Source organism: Molothrus ater, chromosome 10 (genome assembly GCF_012460135.2).
Source record: "Molothrus ater isolate BHLD 08-10-18 breed brown headed cowbird chromosome 10, BPBGC_Mater_1.1, whole genome shotgun sequence".
In the NCBI taxonomy this organism is placed as follows: domain Eukaryota; kingdom Metazoa; phylum Chordata; class Aves; order Passeriformes; family Icteridae; genus Molothrus; species Molothrus ater.
Genome location: NC_050487.2, coordinates 25,390,193 through 25,415,095, shown reverse-complemented (window position 1 = coordinate 25,415,095; position 24,903 = coordinate 25,390,193). Strand labels below are relative to the sequence as shown.

The 24,903-nt window shown below is 54.0% G+C and overlaps 1 protein-coding gene across 1 annotated transcript; it reads right to left on the bottom strand.

The window, feature by feature from the left end:
- Positions 1-11,515: 11,515 nt before the first annotated feature.
- On the bottom strand, positions 11,516-23,732 carry IGSF10 (immunoglobulin superfamily member 10). Its single transcript, XM_054515928.1, has 7 exons — positions 23,536-23,732; positions 22,347-22,476; positions 21,335-21,725; positions 17,921-20,830; positions 16,670-17,596; positions 14,222-15,122; positions 11,516-13,564 (listed from the first exon to the last, which is right to left on the bottom strand). Exons 1-7 carry the CDS (start codon positions 23,730-23,732, stop codon positions 11,656-11,658), a joined length of 7,365 nt encoding a protein of 2,454 aa, XP_054371903.1. The 3' UTR covers positions 11,516-11,655.
- Between the last annotated feature and the right edge of the window lie 1,171 nt (positions 23,733-24,903).

Here is a 24,903-nt window from a genome sequence, read left to right as displayed (position 1 = left end):
GGAGGATGTTGGGTCTTACCCAGCTGCTCTCAATTTCAGTCCTAGGAATGTCCAGGAACTCATTTGGAAATTCAAGACTTTGTTTGCAGGAAAACTTGAACAAACTAGGTGTAGCAGCCTTGTTTTCTGGTAGATGTTGCTTATCCAGAATGAGTTTGGAAATGTGTCTGAAGTGCTAACCCAGCAGGATTTTGAAAACATGTATGAAATGTCAGCCCAGCAGGATTTTGTCACGGCAGCGGCTTTCCTGCAGTGTGCATTTGCAGGCAGCTCTGGTTTGGCTCCCAGCAGCGTGTGTTCCCAGGTGCAGCAGGTGATGATGTCCAGCAACACCCAAACCTCAGCCTGCTGTGGGACCAGAGCTCGTGCTGGATTTCCTGGAGAGCCCTCAGCTCCCAGCACGAGCTCCCAGAGGCTGCCCAGGGTCCCGAGTGCCAGGGCAGCTCTGCTGGGCACGTGCAGGGGCAGCAGCTCTGCAGAATTCCTTCCTCCTGTTTGTCCCGTGCCTGCCTCTGCAACCCTGTGCACTTTCATCCCTCTTGTGAAAATGTATAAAGTACTCTGAGTTACCGTGTTAAATCAGTCTGAGTCATTCCTCAGAAGGGAGGAAGGAGCAGCAGGCCTCGCTGTCAGACTGTCAGGAGCAGTTTGGTACCAGCAGTTGTTGTTGTTTGGTACCAGCAGCAGTTGTTGTTTGGCATCAGCAGTTGTTGTTGTTTGGCACCAGCAGTTGTTGTTTGGTACCAGCAGTTGTTGTTTGGTACCAGCAGTTGTTGTTTGGTATCAGCAGTTGTTGTTGTTTGGTATCAGCAGTTGTTGTTGTTTGGTATCAGCAGTTGTTTGGTACCAGCAGTTGTTTGGTATCAGCAGTTGTTGTTGTTTGGTATCAGCAGTTGTTGTTTGGCACCTGCAGTTGTTGTTTGGTACCAGCAGTTGTTGTTGTTTGGTACCAGCAGTTGTTGTTGTTTGGCACCAGCAGTTGTTGTTGTTTGGCACCAGCAGTTGTTGTTGTTTGGCACCAGCAGTTGTTGTTGTTTGGTATCAGCAGTTGTTGTTTGGTATCAGCAGTTGTTGTTGTTTGGCACCAGCAGTTGTTGTTGTTTGGTATCAGCAGTTGTTGTTGTTTGGTATCAGCAGTTGTTTGGTATCAGCAGTTGTTGTTTGGTATCAGCAGTTGTTGTTTGGTATCAGCAGTTGTTTGGTATCAGCAGTTGTTTGGTACCAGCAGTTGTTGTTGTTTGGCACCAGCAGTTGTTGTTGTTTGGTATCAGCAGTTGTTTGGTATCAGCAGTTGTTTGGTACCAGCAGTTGTTGTTTGGCACCAGCAGTTGTTGTTGTTTGGTACCAGCAGTTGTTGTTGTTTGGTACCAGCAGTTGTTGTTGTTTGGCACCAGCAGTTGTTGTTGTTTGGCACCTGCAGTTTTGCTGTTTCAGACTGAGCAGCTCAGGACAATCCTTTCCTGTTTAATTCTGGAAATGAGGGAAGGCTCTGCATTAGGTCCTTGCCTCCTGTTATGATGGGTGTTTTGTTTATTAAATGTGTAATTCATAGATTATGGATTTTGTCTACACAAATTTTTGAAAAATCTGGTTTTTAAAAGTAATAGAGTTTTTACTGGGGGAATTGCTTTAAACTGGCAGAGACTAGGTTTACATTGGATGTGAGGAAGAAATTGTTCCCTGGCAGGGTGGGCAGCCCTGGCACAGGTGCCCAGAGCAGCTGGGGCTGCCCCTGGATCCCTGGCAGTGCCCAAGGCCAGGCTGGGCACTGGGGCTGGGAGCACCTGGGACAGTGGGAGGTGTCCCTGCCATGGCAGGGGTGGAATGGGATGAGTTTTTAAGTTCCCTCCAAGAGAAACCAGTCTGTGATTCTCTGGAGTGTGGGGCATCCTTGGCAGGGCAGAGCAGCTGAGAGGAAGCAGTTTTGTAAGAGCACAAAGGGGAACATCTAAATGCAGCCAAATGAGTTTCACTCTAGAATAGAGAGAACATAACTTGCACTGGGGTGAGTCAACTCTGCTGTTTCTTCAGCTGTTACATAACCCTGAATCATGCCCCAAATCCCACATTACACTGTATGGGATCTCTGAAGCGAAGTTCTTTAATGCCAGTTGATTCTGTGGCTCGTCTCCCTCCTGACGGCAGTGCTGGCTGGGCAGGGGCAGGGTCCTGCAGTGCCACAGAGCTGGGCAGAGGTGCCCCACACGCCTCTGTCCCCGAGCTGGGTGCCTCGCACACCTCTGTGAACCCACAGCTGGTTTTTGATGGCTGCATATTTTCATGGGTGAAAATATCCACAGTGCAAGTTCAAAATCACAGATGTTTCACTACTGATGATACCAATAACCTTAATTGTTTGGGAAATGGTTTGGATGTCGGTAAAACTAGAGGAATTTACTGAAACTTATTCATTCTCTGCACCTGGCAGTGTTGAGAAGGGCAGAGGCACTGACAGGGATACACCCTGTGCTGTTTGGGAGCCTGACATGGCAATGGAGAGTAAGTGTGATTTCAAGCATTTACAGCACTTAATTTTGCCTCATTTGTCATGCAGGTGAGGTAAGGGAAGTAATTTCCTAAATCTGTGGTGTCAAAACCAACACAGGCTTCAGTGTCTCATTGTGGTTAAGTTCCCCTGTTCACATGGACACAGTGAACCAACAGGCTCCATTTTCCCATTTCAGTGCCCACAGCTTATTTTGATATTAATCCATCATAACCACATACCCCAGCTGAATTAATCACTTACCTGTTAGGCTGCAGTTTCAATGCCAGAAGATTAAATTCTTTCTTAAGCTCATGAGCTTCTGTAGCTGTTCTGGCTGAGGAGGATTTCGCACAAAGGAAATGTTAGTTGATAAAAAATACCCATTTTTTACAAGATTTCCTCTTCTTGCCACAGAGAAATTATTTTCTGGAATTTGTTCTTCTTGTGATTGTCTCCTCTTGGCTGCTGCTCACAACAGCATCGAAGCGGGGGCTGTGTGTGCGGTCCTGAAGGCAATTGTGGTGCTGGGTAAGGGTGTGCAGAGTCCTGTGTGGGGTGTTCATGGCAGTGTTTGTGTGGGAAACAGCTCGTGCTGGCTCACTGCTGGGGGAATGCTCCTGGGAAAGGAAACCCTGGGAACACGGCAGGAATGTGGCTGCTGTTGTGTCCTGCAGGGAGCAGAGCCCAGGTCAAAGCCACATTTCCCTGTGGCTCAGCCCCAGGGGAGGCTACAGGCGCGTGTGACTGTTTCAGATGCTCACCCTGACCTCCATCCCCGAGTCCCAGTGCATTTAAACTCAGGCAAGTCCCTCTCAAATATAGATAGGAAATAGGGTCTCAGATGGGTTTTCTGTGTTTTGCCACAAATCCTGGGTGTCTGCCATTGTGGGAGTTGCAAAAGCATCACTCTGAGCAGCTCTCCACGAGTGGTGAGCTCTATTTTCCAAACAAGTAACTGCCTTTGGTTTGGCACTAGTTCAGCTTGTTGGCACCCTGCATTAGTAATTCAAAATTTTTACTGGCTTTGCTGAAGAAAAGCATCAGATAAATGGTAGCTGCTGCAGGTCAATGCTGACAAAGCAGCTCCAGTTTTATCAGAGCATTCTGGGGTGGCTTTGGGTTCATGTGGCCTTGGTGCCACTCTCCTCATTGTTTTATCTCCCTGCCAGGTCCTTCCTCTCATCCTTCCTGGCTGAAGGAGTGGGCTGGCAGTGAGATTGAGGGGCCACTGGTCAATTCTGTCTTGAACTGCAGAATGTTAATGAATCAAAGGGAGAGACAGCACTTGGAGAAAGGACATCTGAGAAGAGTGGGTCACATTCAGGTATGGAGCAGCTCCCTGAGGGCCCCTGAGCTGGGGGATCTCAGTGCAGCTGGGCTGGCTGGGGCTCTGCCTTCCTGCATGGTCCTGAAAGCCTCTGCCAAGACTTAAATTGACTAAAACAGAAACAGACACTGATGCAGCAGTGCCACTTTAGGGGAAAACGGGTAGACAAAACAGGGAAGGGACTGAGGATGGGAAGTATCAAAATAACTTTACTAATGCAGTGCTGTGTTTGCTTCTCCTAAAGCTGTCCCTGCTGAGCCAGCAGCCCTTCCTGCCACTGGCACTCACTCGCCTTGAGGGCCAGGATGAGCAAAGGGAAGGGCTCCTGGCACCCCTGCACAATCAGGTTCCTCAGGTAAGGCAAGCACAGAGCTGTGAGCACCTTTGTCAGGTGGGTGTGTGTCAGCAGTTTTATGTCAGCAGTTTGATGGTGTAAACCCGGGGAAATTACAGTGCTGTGCCAAAAGGAGCAGTGCCAGGAGGGGAAAATGGGGAGGCCTTGTTCCTCTTGTGAGTGTGAATACATCTTTTCTCCTAAATTTGTTGCAGAGAAATGCAATGAACTGGAGTCTGATTCCAGTTCTTTCTAGGAAAAACAATAAAGGTGTTAGCCCTGAGAGCATGTCTTCCCAGCCCCTTCCTTGATCCTGGAACGTTTGTATAAGTTTAAAACTGTCCTTCTTTAGGAAAACCTGTCACCCTCTGCAGCCGGCACAGAGAGAGTGCTGAAGAGTTTTGCATACTGTGAACAGCAGCATTGCTGGTCCCAGACTGGCTGCTGCCTGCAGCTCTCCTTTGCTCCTCTCGAGCTTCCTCACGGCCTCTGCTCATGGTGCTCAAGGTTCCTGCTCCCCCCACTCCTGCTCCAGCCTCCCTCAGCCTGAGCACACCCAGCGCCCAGCAGGGCCTTGCCTCCTTTCCCTGAGTGCAGTTTCTGTCAGCTGCCGTGACAGTGAGAATTGGTGCCATTGTTAATTCCCACACGGCCCCTCAGCTCAGGCCCAGGCTGGGACACTGCTCTGCATCCAGGGAAATTCATTCCTTTGATGGTTTTTTTCCCCCCCTGGTTTCTGCTACTTGGATTTTCCTTTCATTGTCTGGGTTGTCCCCTGATTTGCAGCTGGTCCAGGTTCCCTGAGTTTGTGGCCATTTCTCATCTGGAGACCCCACCAGATCCTGTTGGAAAGCTGCATCCAGTGCAAGAGACTTACTGATTTACCCATTGTGAAATAGTGTGTTTCAGGCAATATTGTAAGAAATGCATGACAAAGCTGATTGGTTTTTTCTGCAACAGGAGGATGCAGTCACACAAATGACAGCAGATCATCAGCTCTTTACACATTTACTTCTTCTTCCCATTGGTTTTCTCAGCCTGTTCTAAGCCTTAAATAGAGAGAAGGATAAAGAGCTCAATAATCTTTTATGATTCCTTATAGCTAAAAGGCCACAATACTTAGAGGGAGAACACAATAGGAAGGCAAGAACCTTGGTCCAATGTTTTTTCTTAGATCCTCAGTGAGTGGAGAGAGGAGCAGTGCCAGGACGATGTCCTGGCAGGTGATGCACGAAGCCCTGCAACTGCACCTCAGCTGGTAACAAACCTGAGGCTCTCCTGATGTTTGAAAAGATGCAGCAGCTGCTGGGGAGGAGGTGAGGAGCAGGGAGCTGCAGTGTCCAGCTCTGGGGGCTGGCGAGCTGGACAGAGTGATCCCTGTGCAGCCCAGAGTGGGCATGTGTGACAGTGCAGGGAGCACCAGTGCAGCCCAGAGTGGCCCTGCTGCTCCTCCAGGCCATCCTCCGGGGCTGCAGATCTGCAGAGCAGCAAGAACCTCTGCACTGTTCTGACAGCTGTCTCCTGTCATTACAGCTTTAAGCCTAGGTTGCATGTGTGTAATTGTTATCTTTTTATCCTGTTACTGCTTCATTCAGAGGTTTAGAGGTTCTGTGCTGGCTGTGCCTCCATTTGGGAAAGCACTGGAGCCTTTATTCTCTTTTCCTCCCCAGAGCATTTTCCCTTGTTGGACGCTGTAATTGCCCCTGGCTCTCTTGGCTGGCTGTGCTGGCAGCTGCCCTGGGGCCTCTGCCATGGATCAGATCTCTCTCGGGGCCTCCTGGCAGCCACAGCTCCCCAGGATAACATGTGTCTTCACTTCAGGGAGTTGTTCACCACCGTGCTGGACATGCTGGGGGTCCTCATCAGTGGGACACTCACCTCAGACCTGTCAAACGCCTCCCAAGGAGGGTCTGAGCGCAACCAAAGGGCTTACAGGCATTCAGTGAAGAAATTAAAAGTAAGTGCCATGTGTGTCATTTTCAGCATTTCCTTTGAATTGCTTTCTGTGCTCATGTTTTAATCCTGTCATTCCTAGTGTCTGGGAAAAAGAAGAAAGTGTCTTTTGGAAAAAGAAGAAAGGCTGAAACATTCCCGGTGATAACAAGAAGAAATAGAAGAAGATAAAAATACAGGAATGTGGGCATGGGAAGAGATTTCTAGGATTTTCTTCATATTCTATTACATTTGGGAACCCTGCAAGACAGTTACTTTTATTCATGGTTGGGGCACTAAACTTGCATTATGTACTTTCTATGTTGCATTTAAAGAAGGGATGAAAAGAAAACTTGCATTCTTCAAACAAAGAGAAAAACCCCAAAACCTTGCAAAGCCATTTGCTTAAATTTAGTAAAAGTACAAGGAAATGATTCATGCAGAAAGTGGATGTTTTCTAATAGTGAAAGCAGCGTGGTGTTGTGCCCTGGCCCCGTTTCTGTCTGGCTGATGGGGGTGTGTGCTCCCCAGGAGGAGGTGGGGGGACAGGGGCTCCGAGAGCATCACCAGGGCCTGGCAGCCCTGCTAACTCTCACCCAGGTCTGTGCGTGCTTCCTCTTGTCTGGGGCAAGCTGTAGCTGTTACTGCAGGAGCAGTTTCTGAAATGGTCATGCTATGTTGACACCAAGCACGTTGGTTTAAACGCAGGTCCATTCAAATGGAACCAGTTTGGAAAAGTCTCACACACTAAACTGTCCTGCTGTGCAGCCTGGTCTGGTGTCTGAGACGCTTTCCCTTCTGTTGGGGCTGGGGCTGTGGGTTCCTGAGCTGAGCAGTCACTTAGAGCAGGATTTTGGAAACGATGCCTGGCACCAGCGTGGCCAGGCTGGTGTGGGTGTGCCAGGATTCCCTCAGCATCCAGCTGCATTCCCCACGTGCTGTGGCTTAAGTAGATGTAATTTTAAGATGATTTTCTGGCCTTTTTGATGTTTCAGTGGTGTTCTTCATGTTGCTTATATCCCGATGCTTTGAGCTGTCCTGGTGCTCCACCTGACCATGCCTGGAGAAGGTGCCTGCTCCTGAGGCTGGGATGTGCCTGGAGCTGGCAGTGGGAATCACCAGACCTCACCTGGAGTTCACATCATTGCCAACAACAAAGGATGTGTCTCTGTCTCTTCATAATTCAGTAGGAAAATGGGCATTACTTATGAGTTAGGAAGGTATGAATTCACATTTCCTTCTGCTGTGTATTTCAGGACTGTGCACAGGCCAGCTCACACAGAGTGCCTCCTCCTGCTCCTCACTGCCATCCCTGCTGTTTCACACAGCCCCTGCCCTGTGGGGGTACAGCCTGGGGGCACACCTGGGGGCACACCTCGGGGAACACCTGTGGGACCCCTCCCCAGCCCAGCCTCCTCCTGCACAGCCAGCCCCTGGCCCAGCTTGCGAGCACAGCCTGCAGACTTTGACCCGCTCCTGTTTCTCGCCCCGTTTGGCCGATTCCTTTGTCAGCTGGGCGGTCTCAAAGGGCTTTTCTGCTCTCAGTTGTAGCTCTGTCTCTGCTAAGGCGCTGAACTTTGTGGAGAGATAAGCCAGAACAACTCCTGTGGTGGCAGCATCAGAGCTGGTGGGGTTCTGTGCTGAGTGAAGGGAGAAATGGACAATTAAAGGAACAAAGGCCCCTTGGGTTTCCTCTGTGATTCATACCAAGAGCCATGGTGGACAATTTGCCACCTTCTAGCTGTAATAAATCCACAGGCTCAGATTTTTTCAGCATTTCAGATAGGTTCTTTATTTTGTGGGGCATTGTCTGTTTCCTCTAGTTAGTGAATTAGAGTTTTACAGCGATTTGCTGGCTCCAGAGGGCAGCACTGTGTGACGATTTGAGAAACATTCCTGTGACTTAGAGCAGCAGTTTAAAAGTTTGGTTCCAGTTATAAATATTAAATATTCCTTCCTGAAGCTCCAAATACAACTAACCTGTATTATAACTGTGTAAAGTCTTCAGAATATAGTAGAGAGTGGCTAAAAAGTTTAAGGAAATGCTGCTTTTGAAAACAAATGTATAAGATGACCTTTGAAGTCTGACAGAGAGATACATGGTTTTAATCAAGCTGCAGAGAGTGCATAAACTGCTGCCATATCACAAAATTGGCTTGAAATATTAAGATGTTCAGGCCATGCTTTTGATGTGACACACAACTTTTGTTCAGCAGCAGTAGCGAGATGCTTTATGTGACACAGAACATAGAGCAGCCCACAGTCTTTGAGCTTTTTCTTTCTCATTCACAAGTGGCAGTTTTCAAAGTTGCTTTGCCCATTTAAATTTTCAGGCCAGAAATGGGGTTTAATCCAGGCTGTGCCTCTACAGAGGTGGATACTCACAAGTATTTCCAATAGCTACATCACTGGTGATTTTTCTCCTCTTCTCATGTGTTTCTTGCTGTGGCAGATGAGAGCAGGTGCAGGATGTGCCCGAGGCAGTGACTGTGTGAGCAGGGCTGAGTGTTCTGCGCTGACAGAATGGGCCACTATTGGAACAATCAGATCTTGTGACTTCAACAGCAGTATCAGCTAACACCTACCTCCTAAATCATTGACTTTCATAGAATTCAGTTGTTTCTGGGAAAAACAGTGATGCTGTGAAGTTTCATTGCTACTGTCCATGCTGGAAAGCTTTCCAGATAATAATTAGTGAAGCTGTTCTAGAGTTGCTTTGCAGGACTTTGGTCTGTCCCAGGGAAGCTGCCACACTGCTAAAAGCCCTCACGGGTAAGGCAAAGCCAGATGTGCGTGTAAGGAGGCAATGCCATCGACCCTGTTTTCTGTATTTCCTACACCTGCAGTCATTGCTGGGCTGCTGGGGCATGTCAGAACGGGGGACCCATTGCCCTGTTTGCACTCAAGCAGGCACACCTGGACTTGCAGCAGGCACACAGGGAGGGTTCTCTAATCCTTACCCACCTGGTAACCTCAGTTGTGATGTTGCTGCTTGCAGTGTGCTATCAAAATCACTTGTAACCTTAATTTATACATCTCTGTAGGGATATCCTGTCTAGAATGGCAAAGGCTTTGTTGGAGGACTTGGATTTGTGCTTGGTTCTATGGGGAGCTGGCAGCTGTGGGGAAGGATCACTGCTGCTTCCAGCTCCTGCCTGTCCCTGGGCTTTTCTGGTGAAATGGTTTTAGAAGTGGCCAAGTGCAGCCGTGCAGCATTCCAGTCACACAGGGAACACGTGGGGAGAGGTGAGGGGAGGGTCAGGGTGGGCTTTGTCCCCTGTGGACAGAGAAGGGGGCCCCTGACCAGGTGAGGCGCTGGTGGCTGGCCCTGCTCCCTGTCCCTGTGCTGTCCTTGGGGAGCATCCCTGCTGCCCCGCTGTGTCCCACCACAGGGCACTGCTCCTGACTTGGGGCCCTTGATTTTTGGGCTCTACTGCTAACAGGCTGGGGGGAAAATGGGGTTAACTGTTTGAAGATCCTTTTAAATTAAATTGTTAGTAATAAACCAGAGTTGCATGAAGACAGCCAAACAAACTGAATTCCTTCTGAGACATAACTTGCTGCTGGATTGGAGCCTTTGCTGGATTAGGGAGTGATTTTACCCAACAACTGTCGCTGACAAATCCTTTTTAAATCTCATTATGCTTGTTTCCTTTATTTCCACAGTTTTTCCAAACATATTTCAGGTAGGTGAGGATAACTAGGAAAAGTTTGCTATAGAAAAGTAGAGAAAATACAGTCATGCTGAAATTGCAGCTTTTGAGTTAAAAAGCATTAATCTTATATAATTTGCATCCATTTTTGAGGGTTTTTTTAATAGTTCTTATATGTTGAACAAACTGATGGGAGAGTGTTGCGGCAATGGGCACCTGCCTGGTGCAGACTCCTCTGCCAGCACCTGCACAGCAGAAGGTGCTGTGGGCTGGGTTTATGCTCCCCAAAAACCTCCATGTGCTGGTTAGTGCCTTTGATAACCTCAGCAGTTCCTACAGCCTGGTAGCCAGGAGATTACACATGTTTAAAGTGAGGGATTTGGTTTCAGAAAGGGAAAAGATGCTGAAGTCTTGTAAAACACTGAAACTGCCTTCAGTAAGCACCAGGTTTTGCTGAGCAAAGCTGGGGCGGTTTCTGTAGCGCCCACGGAGTTATTAGGGTACAGGATTACTCCAGTTTTATTCAGCACACCAGATTTCCAAAGAATCACTTAATTAAAAGCATTAGAAGCACGTGCATTTTCACTGGGTCTAATGAGAAAAACAGTTGTGGATTGAGGAGGCAGATCTGTAACGCTGAGGGCCCAGAGCTGGATGATGGGCGCTGAGTTTGGGGTGCTGATCCCGCTGTGCTCAGCGCCACAGCTGCAGTGGGGCATCCTGAAGCCTTCCCTTCTGCAGGCTGAGCGCCCCTGCTGGGAGGCTGCAGGGCAGGAAGGGAGCCCTCAGGTGTTCTGAGAGTTCTCAGGTGCTCCCTGCGTCCTTGCTGTGCAGGACACCCTCCTGCCCTCGCTGCCCTCCCCAGCTGCTGGCCCCTGTGCCAGGGCGGTACAGCCTGTGGCTTGGGCACCTGCGGCTCAGGCACTGTGGGGTTTGTCCTGCCATGGCTCGGGCACTGTGGGGTTTGTGCCTGCCATGGCTCAGGTACTGTGGGGTTTGTCCTGCCATGGCTCGGGCACTGTGGGGTTTGTCCTGCCATGGCTCGGGCACTGTGGGGTTTGTGCCTGCCATGGTTTGGGCACTGTGGGGTTTGTCCTGCCATGGCTTGGGCACAATGGGGTTTGTTCCTGCTGTGGCTTGGGCACCTGCGGCTCAGGTACTGTGGGGTTTGTTCCTGCCATGGTTCAGGCACAATGGGGTTTGTCCTGCCATGGCTCAGGTACTGTGGGGTTTGTGCCTGCCATGGTTTGGGCACTGTGGGGTTTGTCCTGCCATGGCTCAGGTACTGTGGGGTTTGTCCTGCCATGGCTCGGGCACTGTGGGGTTTGTGCCTGCCATGGCTCGGGCACTATGGAGTTTGTTCCTGCTGTGGCTTGGGCACCTGCGGCTCAGGTACTGTGGGGTTTGTTCCTGCCATGGTTCGGGCACTGTGGGGTTTGTTCCTGCCATGGCTCAGGTACTGTGGGGTTTGTCCTGCCATGGCTCGGGCACTATGGGGTTTGTTCCTGCCATGGCTTGGGCACTGTGGGGTTCGTCCTGCCATGGCTTGGGCACTGTGGGGTTCGTCCTGCCATGGCTTGGGCACAATGGGGTTTGTCCTGCCATGGCTTGGGCACTGTGGGGTTTGTTCCTGCCATGGCTCGGGCACTGTGGGGTTTGTTCCTGCTGTGGCTCGGGCACTTAAGTGCCTTAATGTTGCTGTCCTTTAAATCCCCTGAACATGGAGAGAACCAATGCTAGGAAATAATGCTAGAGCTAATTTTCCCTTTCCTCTCTCCTTTTGCCCAGTGACTGCAGACTGAATGCTGTGATGTGCCCAGGCACTCAGGTGCTTGTGGCTGCCTTTGATTGAAGCCATTGCAGGGCTGAGCCCAGCCTGGCTGCAGCCTGTGTTCCCCACCATTCCTGCTGTGTTTCTGGCTCAGATGACATGGACGTAGGTGGCTGCAGTGTCAGTGCCCAGAGGGTTCCTCGCTGTGCACCTGTACGTGCCAGAACTGGAGGGCTGGGGGTTCTGCAGGAGCAGAGTTCCCGTGGGGTGGAGCAGCTCACCCCCAGAGCCCCGGCCCTGGTGAGCTGTGGAGAGTATGGAATGGTCAGGTAACTCCCAGGTGATTTCTGGCTTGGGGATGCCCAGCACGACGCAGTGGAGCTGAACTGCTGCCCCTGGCATGGTGTGGATGGCCGGGGGGGGTCTGCCCATGATCCGCGGGGCGTAGGCTGCGACCATGACAGGGATGGTGAGGGAGGAGTCCCCGGCCTCGTTGTGGGCCCGGCACAGGTAGCTGCCTGTGTCGTGGGGCGAGGCTGCCCCGATGACCAGCGTGCCGTTGTCCAGCAGCAGGAGCCTCCCGCTGAGCTGCGGCCGCTCCAGCACGCGGCCCCCCGGCAGCGTCCACGCCAAACGGGGCCTGGGGCTGCCCTCGGCCAGGCAGTGCAGAGACAGGGGCTCCCCGCTGACCCCCTGCACCAGCCCCGCAGGCCGGGTCAGGATCCTGGGCTTCTGGGCCACCTCCAGCACCATCAGCTTCTCGATGTAGCCCACCTGGTTCCGCGCAGCGCAGCGGTACCGCCCGGCGTGCTGGCTCTCGGGGCTCAGGATGGTCAGGGCGCCGTTGCTTCCTGTGACAAACTGGGGTGTCCTGATGCTGCTGGAAAACCATGTGCCGTTGGGCAGCATCCAGCTTATATCCGGGGGAGGGTTTCCATCCACAGAACAGTTCAGTGTGATAGGTTTCCCAGGTTTTGCTATTATTTTTTCATTGAAAGGGTTTTTGAACATTGGTCTCCGTAGCATTTCTGTGACTTCCACCTGCACCACCAGCACAGTCTCTCCCCCATCATTACGTGCCACACAGGTAAAATCCCCCGTGTCTGAGGGCCTGATGTTCCGAATCTCAAGTGTCCCATTTTTGTGCACCACGATCCTGCTCCCATAATATGGGGCTGTTAGGAAAATGTTATCAGGCATGATCCACATAATCTGGGGAGGAGGTGTCCCTTCTGCCCGGCAGTCGATGTGTTTCTTGGAGTGCCTCACTGCTGTCACCTTCATGATCGTTTTGTTCCCATGTACACCATTGATGATGGGGGGTTTAGCAGCCACACCCAGCCTGTACAGCTTGCTGTCGTCCCCGCCAGGGTTCTGAGCCACACACAGGTACTCCCCAGCATCCAGCAGGCCAGCCTGGCTGATGGACAGCGAGCCGTTGGTGTGCAGGGAGTGCCTGTCTGTGGACGAGGAGATCATCTCACTGGAGGGCAATAACCAGAATATCTCTGCCCTGGGCTCTCCAGCAGCCTCGCAGTCCAGCAGGGCTGTGTCTCCAGCTGTCACTGTGACGTGTGTCTTGTGATTGTGCTTTATTTGAGGGGCTGCCACAACGACCGTGACGTGGATCTTCATCTCGTCCCTCCCCAGAGTGTTTTGGGCGTAGCACGTGTAGTCTCCTCCTTCTGCCACTCCAGCTTTGTTGAGGTGCAGAGTGCCATTGTGGAAGAGGACGTACCTGCGAGCCCTGTGCCCGCTGTCGTCCGCCAGCATCGCGTTGTTCACCACCGTCCCGTCCGGCAGGCCCCAGGATATTGCTGGGGTGGGCGAGCCTGAGGCCTTGCAGTCCACTCTGAAATCCTTCCCGTATGGCACCAGCTTCTCCAACTGCTGTTTGTGGTCAATCCTGGCTGGTTTCATTGTGATGCTGACTTTCATCAGGATCAGATCTTCCCCGATTCTGTTTCTTGCGACGCACAGGTAATCACCTGCATCCTTTTCTGTAACTGCCTCAATAGCCAAGGATCCATTGGGGTAGACATGGATCCGACTTCCCATTCTGTTGGGACAGAGAGAGAGGAAAAGAATTATGGCAGCAAGTGCTGGGGGTGAACACTGAGCACTGGAAGGGACTGACTGTGTTAGCGGCAGGGTACAACACAGGAGGCCTTTCCACGGGTGCTGTGCCCATGCCTCCTGCCCACCCAGTGCGTCCTGCCCTGATGTCGCTGCCAGGTTTGGAGCTGTGTGGATGTGAGCGGTGCTGGCTCTGCTGGGAACACCCTGAGCTGGGGCTGTCTCTCCTAAGGTGGAGGTGAGTGTTACTTTGGGAGGGGATGGGGGACACCCCCAAAGGCAGACAGGGCAGAGATGAGAGAAACCCCTCCCTCCTGAGCCCTGCTTCACAAAACTGTTACAAATAACTTCCCCTCCTAAACTGACAGCAGCCAGCCAGTGCCTGGTGACTGTAATTAATTACCTTAATTCAAATATGACTTGTACCTGTTTTGAGACCTCCTTCACCTATGGCAATTGATGTAATCTATTAATAGATCTGTTATTAGATATAGATGCTATTAGAACAGATGTTTCACAACTGTTAAATGCTTAAAGTTTAGTTCACAGCGTATTAGTGCTGTAATAGGCTCTTACATGAGCACCAGAGCAGACAGTGTTTGAAGCTCCAAAGAGGAGGAGGAAAAAAAAAGGGTCATACCTGTGCCACTGGTCCACAAGAGCCTTGGAGGGCAACCTCCAGATTATCCTGGGTGTGGGCTCCCCATTTGCTGTACAGTTCAGAAGCAGCCTCTCCCCAAAGTTCAGCCGCGTCAGTTCCTGGGAGGCGGTGGCAATTGTCGGAGGTGTGTCTCTGTGCTCCACCACGAGGCTGACCACCCTCCTGTCCGAGCCCGTGGAGCTGGTGGCGATGCACTCGTAGGTGCCGCTGTCGGAGGGGCTGATGCTGCCCAGGAGCAGGGTGCCGTTGGCGAGCAGGACCAGCCTGGCGTGCAGCGCCTGCAGGGGTCTCAGCGCGGCGCCGCCGGGCAGCACCCAGTGCACGCCGGGCTGGGGCTCGCCGTGCGCCGTGCAGGGCAGGCTCAGGCTCTGCCCCGCCGCCCCTGCCACGCTCTGTCTCTTCTCCTCCAGGATGGCGGGGGGCGCCGCCACCACCTGCAGCCGGAGGGGCAGCGCGTCGGAGCCCGCGGCGTTGCGGGCCCGGCAGGTGTAGGTGCCCCTGTCGTAGACGGTGACGGCCCGGATGAGCAGCGTGCCGTCCGCTCGCACCCTTGCCCTGCCGCGGCCCGCCGAGCCCGGGCGCAGCTCGGTGCCGTCGGGCAGCAGCCAGGAGATGCGGGGCGCGGGGCTGCCCCGGGCCCGGCACGGCAGCGCCGCCGCGGCCCCGGAGTGCGCGGTCAGCGGGCGGGCGGCGGCGATGCGCGGCGGCAGCGCCCGCACGGCCAGCGTGGCCAGCAGCCGGGCCGAGCCCAGCGCGTTGGCAGCCGTGCACAGGTACTGCCCGGCGTCCTGCGGCCCCGCCCGGGCGATGGCCAGAGTCCCGCTGGGCAGCACCGACCGGCGGCCCGGGCCATCGCCGTGAGCCACCGGGGCATCGCGCCCTGCGGAGCAAGGCACGGACAGTCACTGCCTGGGACAGACTGGGACAGACTGGGACAGACTGGGACTGACTGGGACAGACTGGGACACACTGGGATAGCCTGGCACTGCCTGGGACACACTGGGACACACTGGGACACACTGGGACACAGTGGGACAGACTGGGATAGACTGGGACTGACTGGGACAGACTGGGACTGACTGGGATAGCCTGGCACTGCCTGGGACACACTGGGACACACTGGGACAGACTGGGACACACTGGGATAGCCTGGCACTGCCTGGGACACACTGGGACACACTGGGACACACTGGGACACAGTGGGACAGACTGGGATAGACTGGGACTGACTGGGACACACTGGGACACACTGGGACACAGTGGGACAGACTGGGACAGACTGGGACTGACTGGGACAGACTGGGACTGACTGGGACAGACTGGGACACACTGGGACTGACTGGGACAGACTGGGACAGACTGGGACAGACTGGGATAGCCTGGCACTGCCTGGGACACACTGGGACAGACTGGGACACACTGGGACAGACTGGGACACACTGGGACACACTGGGATAGCCTGGGATAGACTGGGACACACTGGGACACACTGGGACAGACTGGGACACACTGGGATAGCCTGGCACTGCCTGGGACAGACTGGGACAGACTGGGACAGCCTGGGACAGACTGGGACACACTGGGACAGACTGGGACAGACTGGGACTGACTGGGACAGACTGGGACAGACTGGGATAGCCTGGCACTGCCTGGGACACACTGGGACAGACTGGGACTGACTGGGACAGACTGGGACAGACTGGGACGCACTGGGACAGACTGGGACAGCCTGGGACGCACTGGGACACACTGGGACACACTGGGACAGCCTGGCACTGCCTGGGACACACTGGGATAGACTGGGACGCACTGGGACACAGTGGGACAGACTGGGATAGACTAGGACTGACTGGGACACACTGGGACTGCCTGGCACTGCCTGCCTCTTGTTGCATTTTCCTCAGTCCCAAATACCCTGACCTGCTCTGCTCTGCCCAAATAACCAAGACAACAGCGATAAACCAGAAAGAAATCAGAGAATTCTGCATATAGACTGACAAAGCTTTAAAGTAAGAATGAAGCTGAATCTCCAGTAGAGACAAAGTTTGGATAAAGCACACAGGGCTTTGCAATCCAAACCTGGCACAGCTGTAACTCAGTTTGAGTGGTTTTTACCACATTTTTGTTTTTGTTTGTCTCACTGTCCTGGAATAGCAGGTAATGTAGAATAAATGCTGAACTTTTCCCACGATAAGCAAGGAATTATAATTAAACATAGATTTGATTTTTTTAATCATTTCTCTAAAGAGCTGTTCCAGAATCAGCACTAAGTTGCTCCAGTGAGCCTCTGTCACTGTTTCCAAGTTTGCCTTTCACTAATATTTCCCAGTACTCTGAAATGAAGCAATGCTTGAGTTTGGCACACAGAAGAGGTGCCAAATTACAGGGCCATGGAAGGTAAATTCTAGAGAGGTTTATCAAGCTCACCTGATGGTATCTTGGTCCACTGTATTGTTGGAGGGGGGTTCCCAGTAGCTTCACATGGAATAAAAGCATCAGAATCTGCCAGCACAGTGAAAGCAGCCACTTTTCCTCCGACTATCCTGGGCTTTGAAAAATGTTCTTTGCTTGCAGATCCTAAGGTGATGGGAGTGGGCAGGGTGGTGGTGTCTCGATTGTGTCGCCTGTCAGACGAGGCGCTGCCGGGGCCGTCCTTGTCCCCTCCGCGGGGAGCTGCGATCTGCGGTGCCTGCAGCGTGTTCCCCCTCTCGGAGCCCTCGGGAGGCGGCCTGGGCTGCAGCTGGGGCTGGCCGTGCCCCCGGGGGGCTGAGGGGGCTCTCGGGGGGGCTGCGGGCCCGGCGGCCCTGGGGGCTGGCAGGGGCCGGGGGTGCTGGGTGCTGGGAGCAGTGACCGCAGCGGGGGCTCTGGCCGGGAGCGCGGGCTGAGCTTGAGCCGCTCCCTGCCCCGGACCCAGCTGGGGCCTTTCTCCTGCCCCGGCAGTGGCTCTGGCCTGCTGGGCAGGTCCTGGCCCTGGCGTGGCACTGACGGCAGCAGGTGGGGCACCGGTGGCACCAGGGGGCTCATCCGGCCATGGTGAGGTTTGGGCACCCACGGTGGGCGTCAGGGCAGGTGCCGTGGCCAGCCGGGTGTTCCTCTGTGAGCCCGGTGGGGTTTGGGGTGCCATGGGGGGGCTCTGGGCAGCCCCACTGCCAGGCAGTGCTGTTACTGACAGGGTGCTCCTGCAGGTGCCCGGGGCTGCTGCTGTCGGCGCGGCTGCCACGGGCCCGTGCTGAGGGGCCTCGGGGCTCCCAGGGACCCCCAGTGCTGCTGTTCCAGTCCTGGAGACTGCACTGATGCTCCCAGGGAGAGCGTTTGCAGGTGCAGGGCTTGGGGGCACAGCTGGTGAGGTAGGAGCTGCCACTGCAGGGGTGGCTGCATTGCTCGCTGCAGGGGTGGCTGCAGTGCTCTGGGCTGCAGGGGCTGCATTGCTCGCTGCAGGGGTGGCTGCAGTGCTTGTTGCAGCAGTGGTTGCATTGCTCGCTGTAGGGGTGGCTGCAGGGGTTGCATTGCTCACTGCAGGGGTGGCTGCAGTGCTCTGGGCTGCAGGGGCTGCATTGCTCGCTGCAGGGGTGGCTGCAGTGCTCTGGGCTGCAGGGGCTGCATTGCTCGCTGCAGGGGTGGCTGCAGTGCTCTGGGCTGCAGGGGCTGCATTGCTCGCTGCAGGGGTGGCTGCAGTGCTCTGGGCTGCAGCCACATGCTGTGGGACAGGTGTTTTAGGAGGCCTCTTCCTCCTCTGACCTCTCCTTCCTCCCACTCTGAGTATTTTGCTTTTGGTGGCTCTGGCGTTGGTTTGAGGAGTAGTAACAAGTGTAACTGTGGGCTTCAAACCCAATCCACTGGCTGCAGTAGTGGCAGTGTCCTCTGCAGTGACAGACACCACTGTGGCAGCAGCTTTTGGCCTTGCACCACGTTTCTTTTCCTCTTCCCTGAGGAAATCTGTGTTTTGATGGGTACCCACAGGGTGCTCCAATGGCATTTTCATGGTGGAGGGGGAGGGCTGGGGTGTGTCTGGGCTGAATGGGTTGATGGAACTGCTGGAGTTATTTGAGCTTGGTACATTTGATGCATAGTTCATATTAAGTTGGACACTTGTAGCCACAGCTGTACTTCCTCTGGCAGACCCTGGTCTCCCAAAATTGTATCGGGGCTCTTTCATTCCTGGGACACGTCCTGGTCTAACAATTCGTCTCTGACCAGAAATTTTCCTTCGTCTTCCACGGTGCTGCTGGAGCTGGGGTGGATGAGTTGGAATGCCCTGGATAACCTGAATTTGTTGATGAGTAGTGAAAGTCGAGGCAGGTGGATTAGGGGTTCCTCCTTTCTGAGTACTATGAAAATAAATGGGGCCAAATTCAGGGCTTGGTGCATTGACCGTCGCCACAGGGACCTGGTGATCTGTTTTGGTGGAGACATTATCAATGGACTCAGTAAAAATATGTAACTTGTTTGCTGTGCTTTGAGGAGTTACAGCCTTGCTGGTGCCTGTAGCTTCTGTCATGGGAGTCATGGATGCAGATTTTAGGTGCTGGTCATCACTTTCCCCAGAATATATTGACTTCTGCCCATCAGGGAAGAGTGTGGCTGTCCCACTTGGTACAGTTGGCTGTTTTACATCATTTGCTGATATTTGACTCAAAACAGATCTTTCCCATGAGTCTGTAGGTTTTGGAAGTGTTTGCAGCCTTTTGCTGGCAGGTGCCCCAGGGTGTGGGAGAGGTGAGGGTAGGGGAGTTATCGGCTCTGTGAGCGGGAGGGAGGTGCTCCGGGCAGGAGGGGGATTTGCATTTTCCTTGGGCCCTGCAGTGATCGTGAGCTCTGTTGCTCTGCCCAGAGCAGATACTGGGGATCTCTCTGTTGCCACTATCATGAATTCTTCTTCTGGAGATACGAGATCACCAGATGTCTCCTCCTCGTCCTCAGGTACCTCTGAGAGCTTATGGGCTTGAATGGGTGGTTCTGTTGCAGCTTCTCCTCGTTTGTCTGCCACTGTCGAGTTCCTCTTTGTTTTCTCCAGCAGGGCTGCCCAGCGCTGTGGATCAACCCTCCTGCCTGAGGAAACAAACTGTCTCCTGTGTGCCCTGAAGCGCCGGCCTGTCCTGTCTGTGAGGGGCCGGTGAGGCGTTTTCCCGTGGCTGTTCCTCGGACGTGTGCTCTGGCTGCTGGCTGCTGGTGCAGCAGGTTCCCCGAGAGCCCTGCGGGTGCCTGCAGTGCCCGAGGGACGTCTCTGTGCTGCAGCAGAGCGCAGCAGCTCATTGCCAGAGCCTTCTTCCCAGTCTCCCACAGCTCCATGCTTTTTCTTCAGAGCGGTTTCATCCTCTCTCACCAGCACTTGGAAGACCAAAAGATCAACGCCGAACCGGTTGGCCGCCAAGCATCGGAAGTAGCCCACGTCCTGCTGCGTCACCCCTTGTATTCTCAACGTGCCATTGGCAAAAATGTGTTTGTTTCCAGCAGACTGATGGAGAATTGTGTGCTCAGGTAGCACCCAGGTGATGGCAGGGTCTGGGGCAGCCGTGGCTGTGCAGGGGAGGTGCAGCGTGCTGCCGAGAGCCGCCGGCAGCTGGGCTCCATTGACACCGTTGTGTCCCACGTGAGGATCCACCACTGTAATCCGGAACGTGAGCACGTCAGCATCCTGGTGGTTGGTGCTGATGCAGTGGTAGAGGCCCGAGTCGAACACGTCAGCTGTCCTCAGTGTCAGCACGCCGCTCCTGAGGACCAGGATCCTCCCATCCTCGCTGACGTGAGGAGCTCGCACCTTGCTGCCATCAGCCAGGATCCACTCCACGGCAGGAGCTGGCTGCCCGGCCGCCCGGCACCCCAGCTCCACGGAGCCCCCCGCCAGCACGGCACGCTCCGTTTGGGTGCTGTTGTCCCTGGAAATGATGGCCCAGCCGTGTCTGCCCCGGTCCTTGTCCTGGCTGGGCAGAGGCACCCGGGCCTGGGCGGTGTAGCGGAGGTGCAGCGTGCTCAGTGTGGTGGCCGTCCTGTCCAGCTGCAGGGACACCTGCCTCTGGAGCAGCCACGCTGGCTCCGCTCGCAGCTCTGCCTCGATCCTGGTGAAGAGCTCATCTTTCTCACTGCTCACCTGCTTGTATTTGTAGCTGACTGAAGGCTCCCCGGCTGCCCGCACAGTTTGCTCCAATTTCAAGGGAGAGCTGCTGTACAGTGCCAGGATGCTCCACAGCTGCTGGATGTGCCCATAATCGATACCACACACCAGGAATGCTGAGAACGAGGCTTTGAGCACTCTGGTGGGGCCACTTTGGTCAAATGAGACGGGAGACATTTCTTTAGGGCTCTGGACATTGCAAACCAAGTTGCCTCGATTTCCTGCCTGGTCAGTCATATTCAAAACCACAGATCCTATCGGAGCCATCAAGTCCTTGGGAGACACAAAACTGAAATCCCCATCATCTGGCACCGAGAGGTTTCTGGATTTCAGGGAGTCATGGATGACTGGCTTAGTGCAGGTGAAAGATGCAGAAGGGAGATCCACTAAACTTTTCCCATTATGAGTTTTGGGACTAGCACAGACTGGGCATTGCTGGACACCAGAACTTCTCTCTTTTCTGCACTTTATAACATCTGAAGGGAAGAAAACCTCAGTGAGTTTCTGTGCTACAAGTTTTAGTGTTAAAAATGACATATAGCTACTAACAAGTGGCTCTTTTGAATAAAATAAAACCAAAGCTTGAAGTGACATGTGAATGGCAGCAGCAGAGAAAGTCCTAGAGTCCCTTGAGTTCCTGAATTTCTTTTAAAGAAGCAAGTGCAATGTGGCTCTTGCTCTTGCCAATTCCACAGAAGCTAGCTTGTTCCCTGTGGATTCTCCCAGTGCACAGAAGCTTTGAACTGGCCAAGGAAAATTCTCATTAAGAAAAGCTGCACTTGGGAATGGCCACAAGATCCATTTAATCTGGGGAACGCAGTGGTGTTAATCTCTTTATCCTGATTGCCCACACCTACACGAATCCTACCTTCCAGTCTTTTCTGGGAGAATAAACAGATGAATAAAGGACAATTACCTGTATCAGGAAGAGCAAGATGCTACAACAGGATTAAAGAGCATGAGCAAAGCCTTCAGCTCACCTGGTCTCTCCCGTGCCCACCCTGCAAACCCCTGCAGGCTGCAGTCGCAGGACCAGGGGTTTCCGTGGAGGTAAATGCTCTCGAGCTCTGACATGTAGGAAAACATCTCTTGTGGAAGTGAAGTCAGCGCATTGTCAGACAGAGAGATGTGCTTCAGGAAGGATATTCTGAATATTTGGCTATAGCGCAAGGTGACAAAAGTGTCTGGGTGCAGCTGCTGAAGGAAATTTCCATCCAGGTGGACCAACCTCAAGGAAGTGAGCCCATAGAAAACATTGGGATTCACGAATTCAATTTGATTGTGGTCCATATGCAGCCGTACCAAGCTGTTCAGGCCATAAAATACATCCTGCTGAAGCACTCTGACCTTGTTGTAACTCATTTTTAAGACCTGTTCATGACAAAGTAAAAAACGCATCATATTAAGCCAAAGTTACAGGACCCCTATTAAATGCTGCTGAAGGTTGCTCTGTGCAGTGAAAGTTCTTCACCAGACCAGGAATGCCAGCTAACTGGAGTTTCTTTAAAGAACTAAAGTGTTTATATACAGTATTAAGTTTCTGCACAGTTTGGCCTTTTTCTCATGAAGGCTAGAAAGGGACAGGATTGTACTGAAGGGAAAGGGAAACCTCAGTGGAAAAAAATCCTCAAAAAGCCCCAAACTGACTAACAAATTAACAATGACAGGTTTCCTTTCCAGACACAGTAGTTGGAGCTTTGCAATCTTTCTCCTCTGTAGGAAGAGAGTTTTGACTGCAGTTGCCTGCTAAGGTACAGCTGACAGATACCTACCAAAGTGTTTGTTGTGCTCTGCACCCTGCACCTGAGTGCCCACCTGGGAAGGAAAGACATTTCCCACCAGGATAGGGGATTTTGAAGGCTGTTGACTTTCACATGAATAAGGTAAGAAACAGGAAACTGAAATGCTGCAGAAGGCTGCCCTGTGGCTGCCTACCCGTATCACTGAGAGTTAAATCATAACCAAATTAACACTGGCTCATTTAGCTCTTACCTGCAGCGAGCGTAAATCACTGAACACCTTCTCAGGGATGGCACTGATCTCATTGCTGTGCAGCATCAGTAACTCCAGCTTCTCCAGGCCAGCAAAGTCCGTGGGGCTGAGCTTTCTCAGGCTGTTGTAGCTGTATGGGATGGGTTTAGTCAGCCCCAACTCGCAGCTTTTAAATCCAACCAACCCAAACCAAAAGAACCACTCTTTGGGAACGGCTGAAGGTAAGCAGCGCTCCCCTTGCCAAGAGGAAAGTGAGTCATTCCTTCAGGCTGGCACAAAAGGTGGTCACTTTTCCAGGACAGGGTTCTGATGGTGAATTCCCAGTGGGTGGGGCGAGTGACAGCAATGAAACACATCTGTCTGTGTCCACTTTGCTACCACTTCAGTGAAAAGTGCCTTGTGTATTTCTGCAGACACACCTGGATGGTTCAAAGGGTATGTGCATCAAAAGGGACACACAGATCAGACAAATACTGCTGATGGGTCTCATCATTTGATTTAAGAGAGAGGACACTTGCTGGAAACTGCAAGAAGGGGCCAGACAAGCCTGGGTATGATCTATTCCCTGTTCCTTTAACCACTCAGAGAACGGAGCCACCGTGGAGGCTGACATGGCCAGACAAGTGAAATTTCCCTTGAACTCAGCAGATGAAAGCATAGACCCTAATGCTGTGGGACATTCTGAGTGACAGAATCACAGAACAGGCTGGATCTGAAGGGATCCAGAAGGATCTCTGAGTCCAGCCCTTAAGAGAATGGCTCACAGGGGGATCTAACCCCCGACCTTGGTGTTGCATCACTGCAAAGTCTGAGCAGATTTTAATATCTGTGCTCCTTTTCCAGACCACTTTCTGAGCTCTGGACTATCCTTCCCCAGAGAGAAATCTATTTCAGCCTTCTTCCAGGTTCCATGCTACAGACACAAGACATTCAGGTAATATAAAGGAAAGTTAAGTTCAAAACGTTCTGAAGTTCTCACGTGTCCTGTGCTAGATCCCCAAAATTTCTCCTTACTGTGGGTGGTCTTGGGCTCTGCTGGCTGTGGCTGCAGCCCCTGCTGAGCGCTGCAGAACATTACAGACTCACCTATTGCTGTGGTTAATATTTAGCCCTAAATCTGGACGGTTAATTACTGCTGTGCAAAGGGCCGAAAGGCAGGCGGGGTGCTCGGGTGGCGCAGCTCACGTACCCCAGGTTGATGCGCTGCACGTCGGGCGGGATGCGCGGGGGCACGGCGCTGAAGTAGCGGAAGGTGCAGTGGAGCTCGGCGGGGCCGTGGCAGGCGCAGGGCCGGGGACAGGCGCCGGTGGCCGGCAGGGAGGCCAGGCAGGCGGCCAGGAGGGTCCCCAGCCAGGGGGGCCCCCATTGCCTGCGCGGGGCCCCCATCCTGCGGGGATCCCAGGCCGCCATCCCCGGCGGCGGCGGGCGGGCTCCTGCGGGGGAAGCGGAACGCGCGGGCGCTCCCCGCGCCAGCCGAGCTGAGCCGCTCGGGTTTAAGCCACGAGCAAAAAGGAATTCTTAACTTGAAACAAAAACCCGCCCACGAACCAGCCCCCAACTCTCGGGTTTCCCCTCAGCGACGGGTCCGTGTCATGGCCCAAAGCGCTGTCGTTTGACAGCTGCCCCGCTGTGCCCGTGCCATGTGCCGGGAGCTGCGGGCGCAGGAGGGGCCGGAATCCCGCAGGGAGCCGGGGGCAGCTGCAGCGGTGCCCGCGCGTCCCCCGGCCCGGCTGTGCCGAGCGCTCCCGGCCCCGCCGGCGGCTCATCCCCCGGAGGCGTCTCCACACGTCAGCTCCTTCCCCGCCAGCAGCTATTCCGCGCAGAATTAACTCATTTCGCATCCCTCGCACAAACCCGCACCGGCACCGGCACCGGCACCGGCCGCCCGCTCCCACCTGCGCGTCCCCACCTGCGCGTTCTTGCTCCAGGGCAGGGGCAAACCCGACACAGCCTCCTCCTCCGGGGGCACCCCGGGCTCCCCGCAGCCCCATGGGCACCGCTCGCTGCGAGGCGGGGAGCGAGGAGCGCCCGCCGCCTCTCCGGGGATGCTGCGGGAGCGCCACCGCCGCTCCCTGGGACCCCCGCACAGGGGAATCCCGCACGGGAATCCCGCATCCCCCGGCCCCGCATCCCCCGGCCCCGCACAGGGGAATCCCGCACGGGAATCCCGCACGGGAATCCCGCATTCCCCGGCCCCGCATCCCCCGGCCTCGCACGGGAATCCCGCATCCCCCGGCCCCGCATCCCCGGCCCCGCATCCCCCGGCCCCGCACGGGAGCCCCGCATCCCCCGGCCCCGCACAGGAATCCCGCACGGGAATCCCGCATCCCCCGGCCCCGCATCCCCCGGCCCCGCCGGGGCTCGGCTGCCCGGCACTCGAGGAGCGTTCGCTGTCCGGGGGGGTTCGGGCGCGACCCCTCCCGAGAGCGGCCGGGAAACCCTCAGCTCGGTTTGGAGGACGTTTCCTCTCCTTGTTGAGGTGTCTGTCGGTGCTTCAGGTGATTTTTCTCGGCTCAGGGGTGTCTGTGACAGCCACAAACTCGACTGACAGCATCTT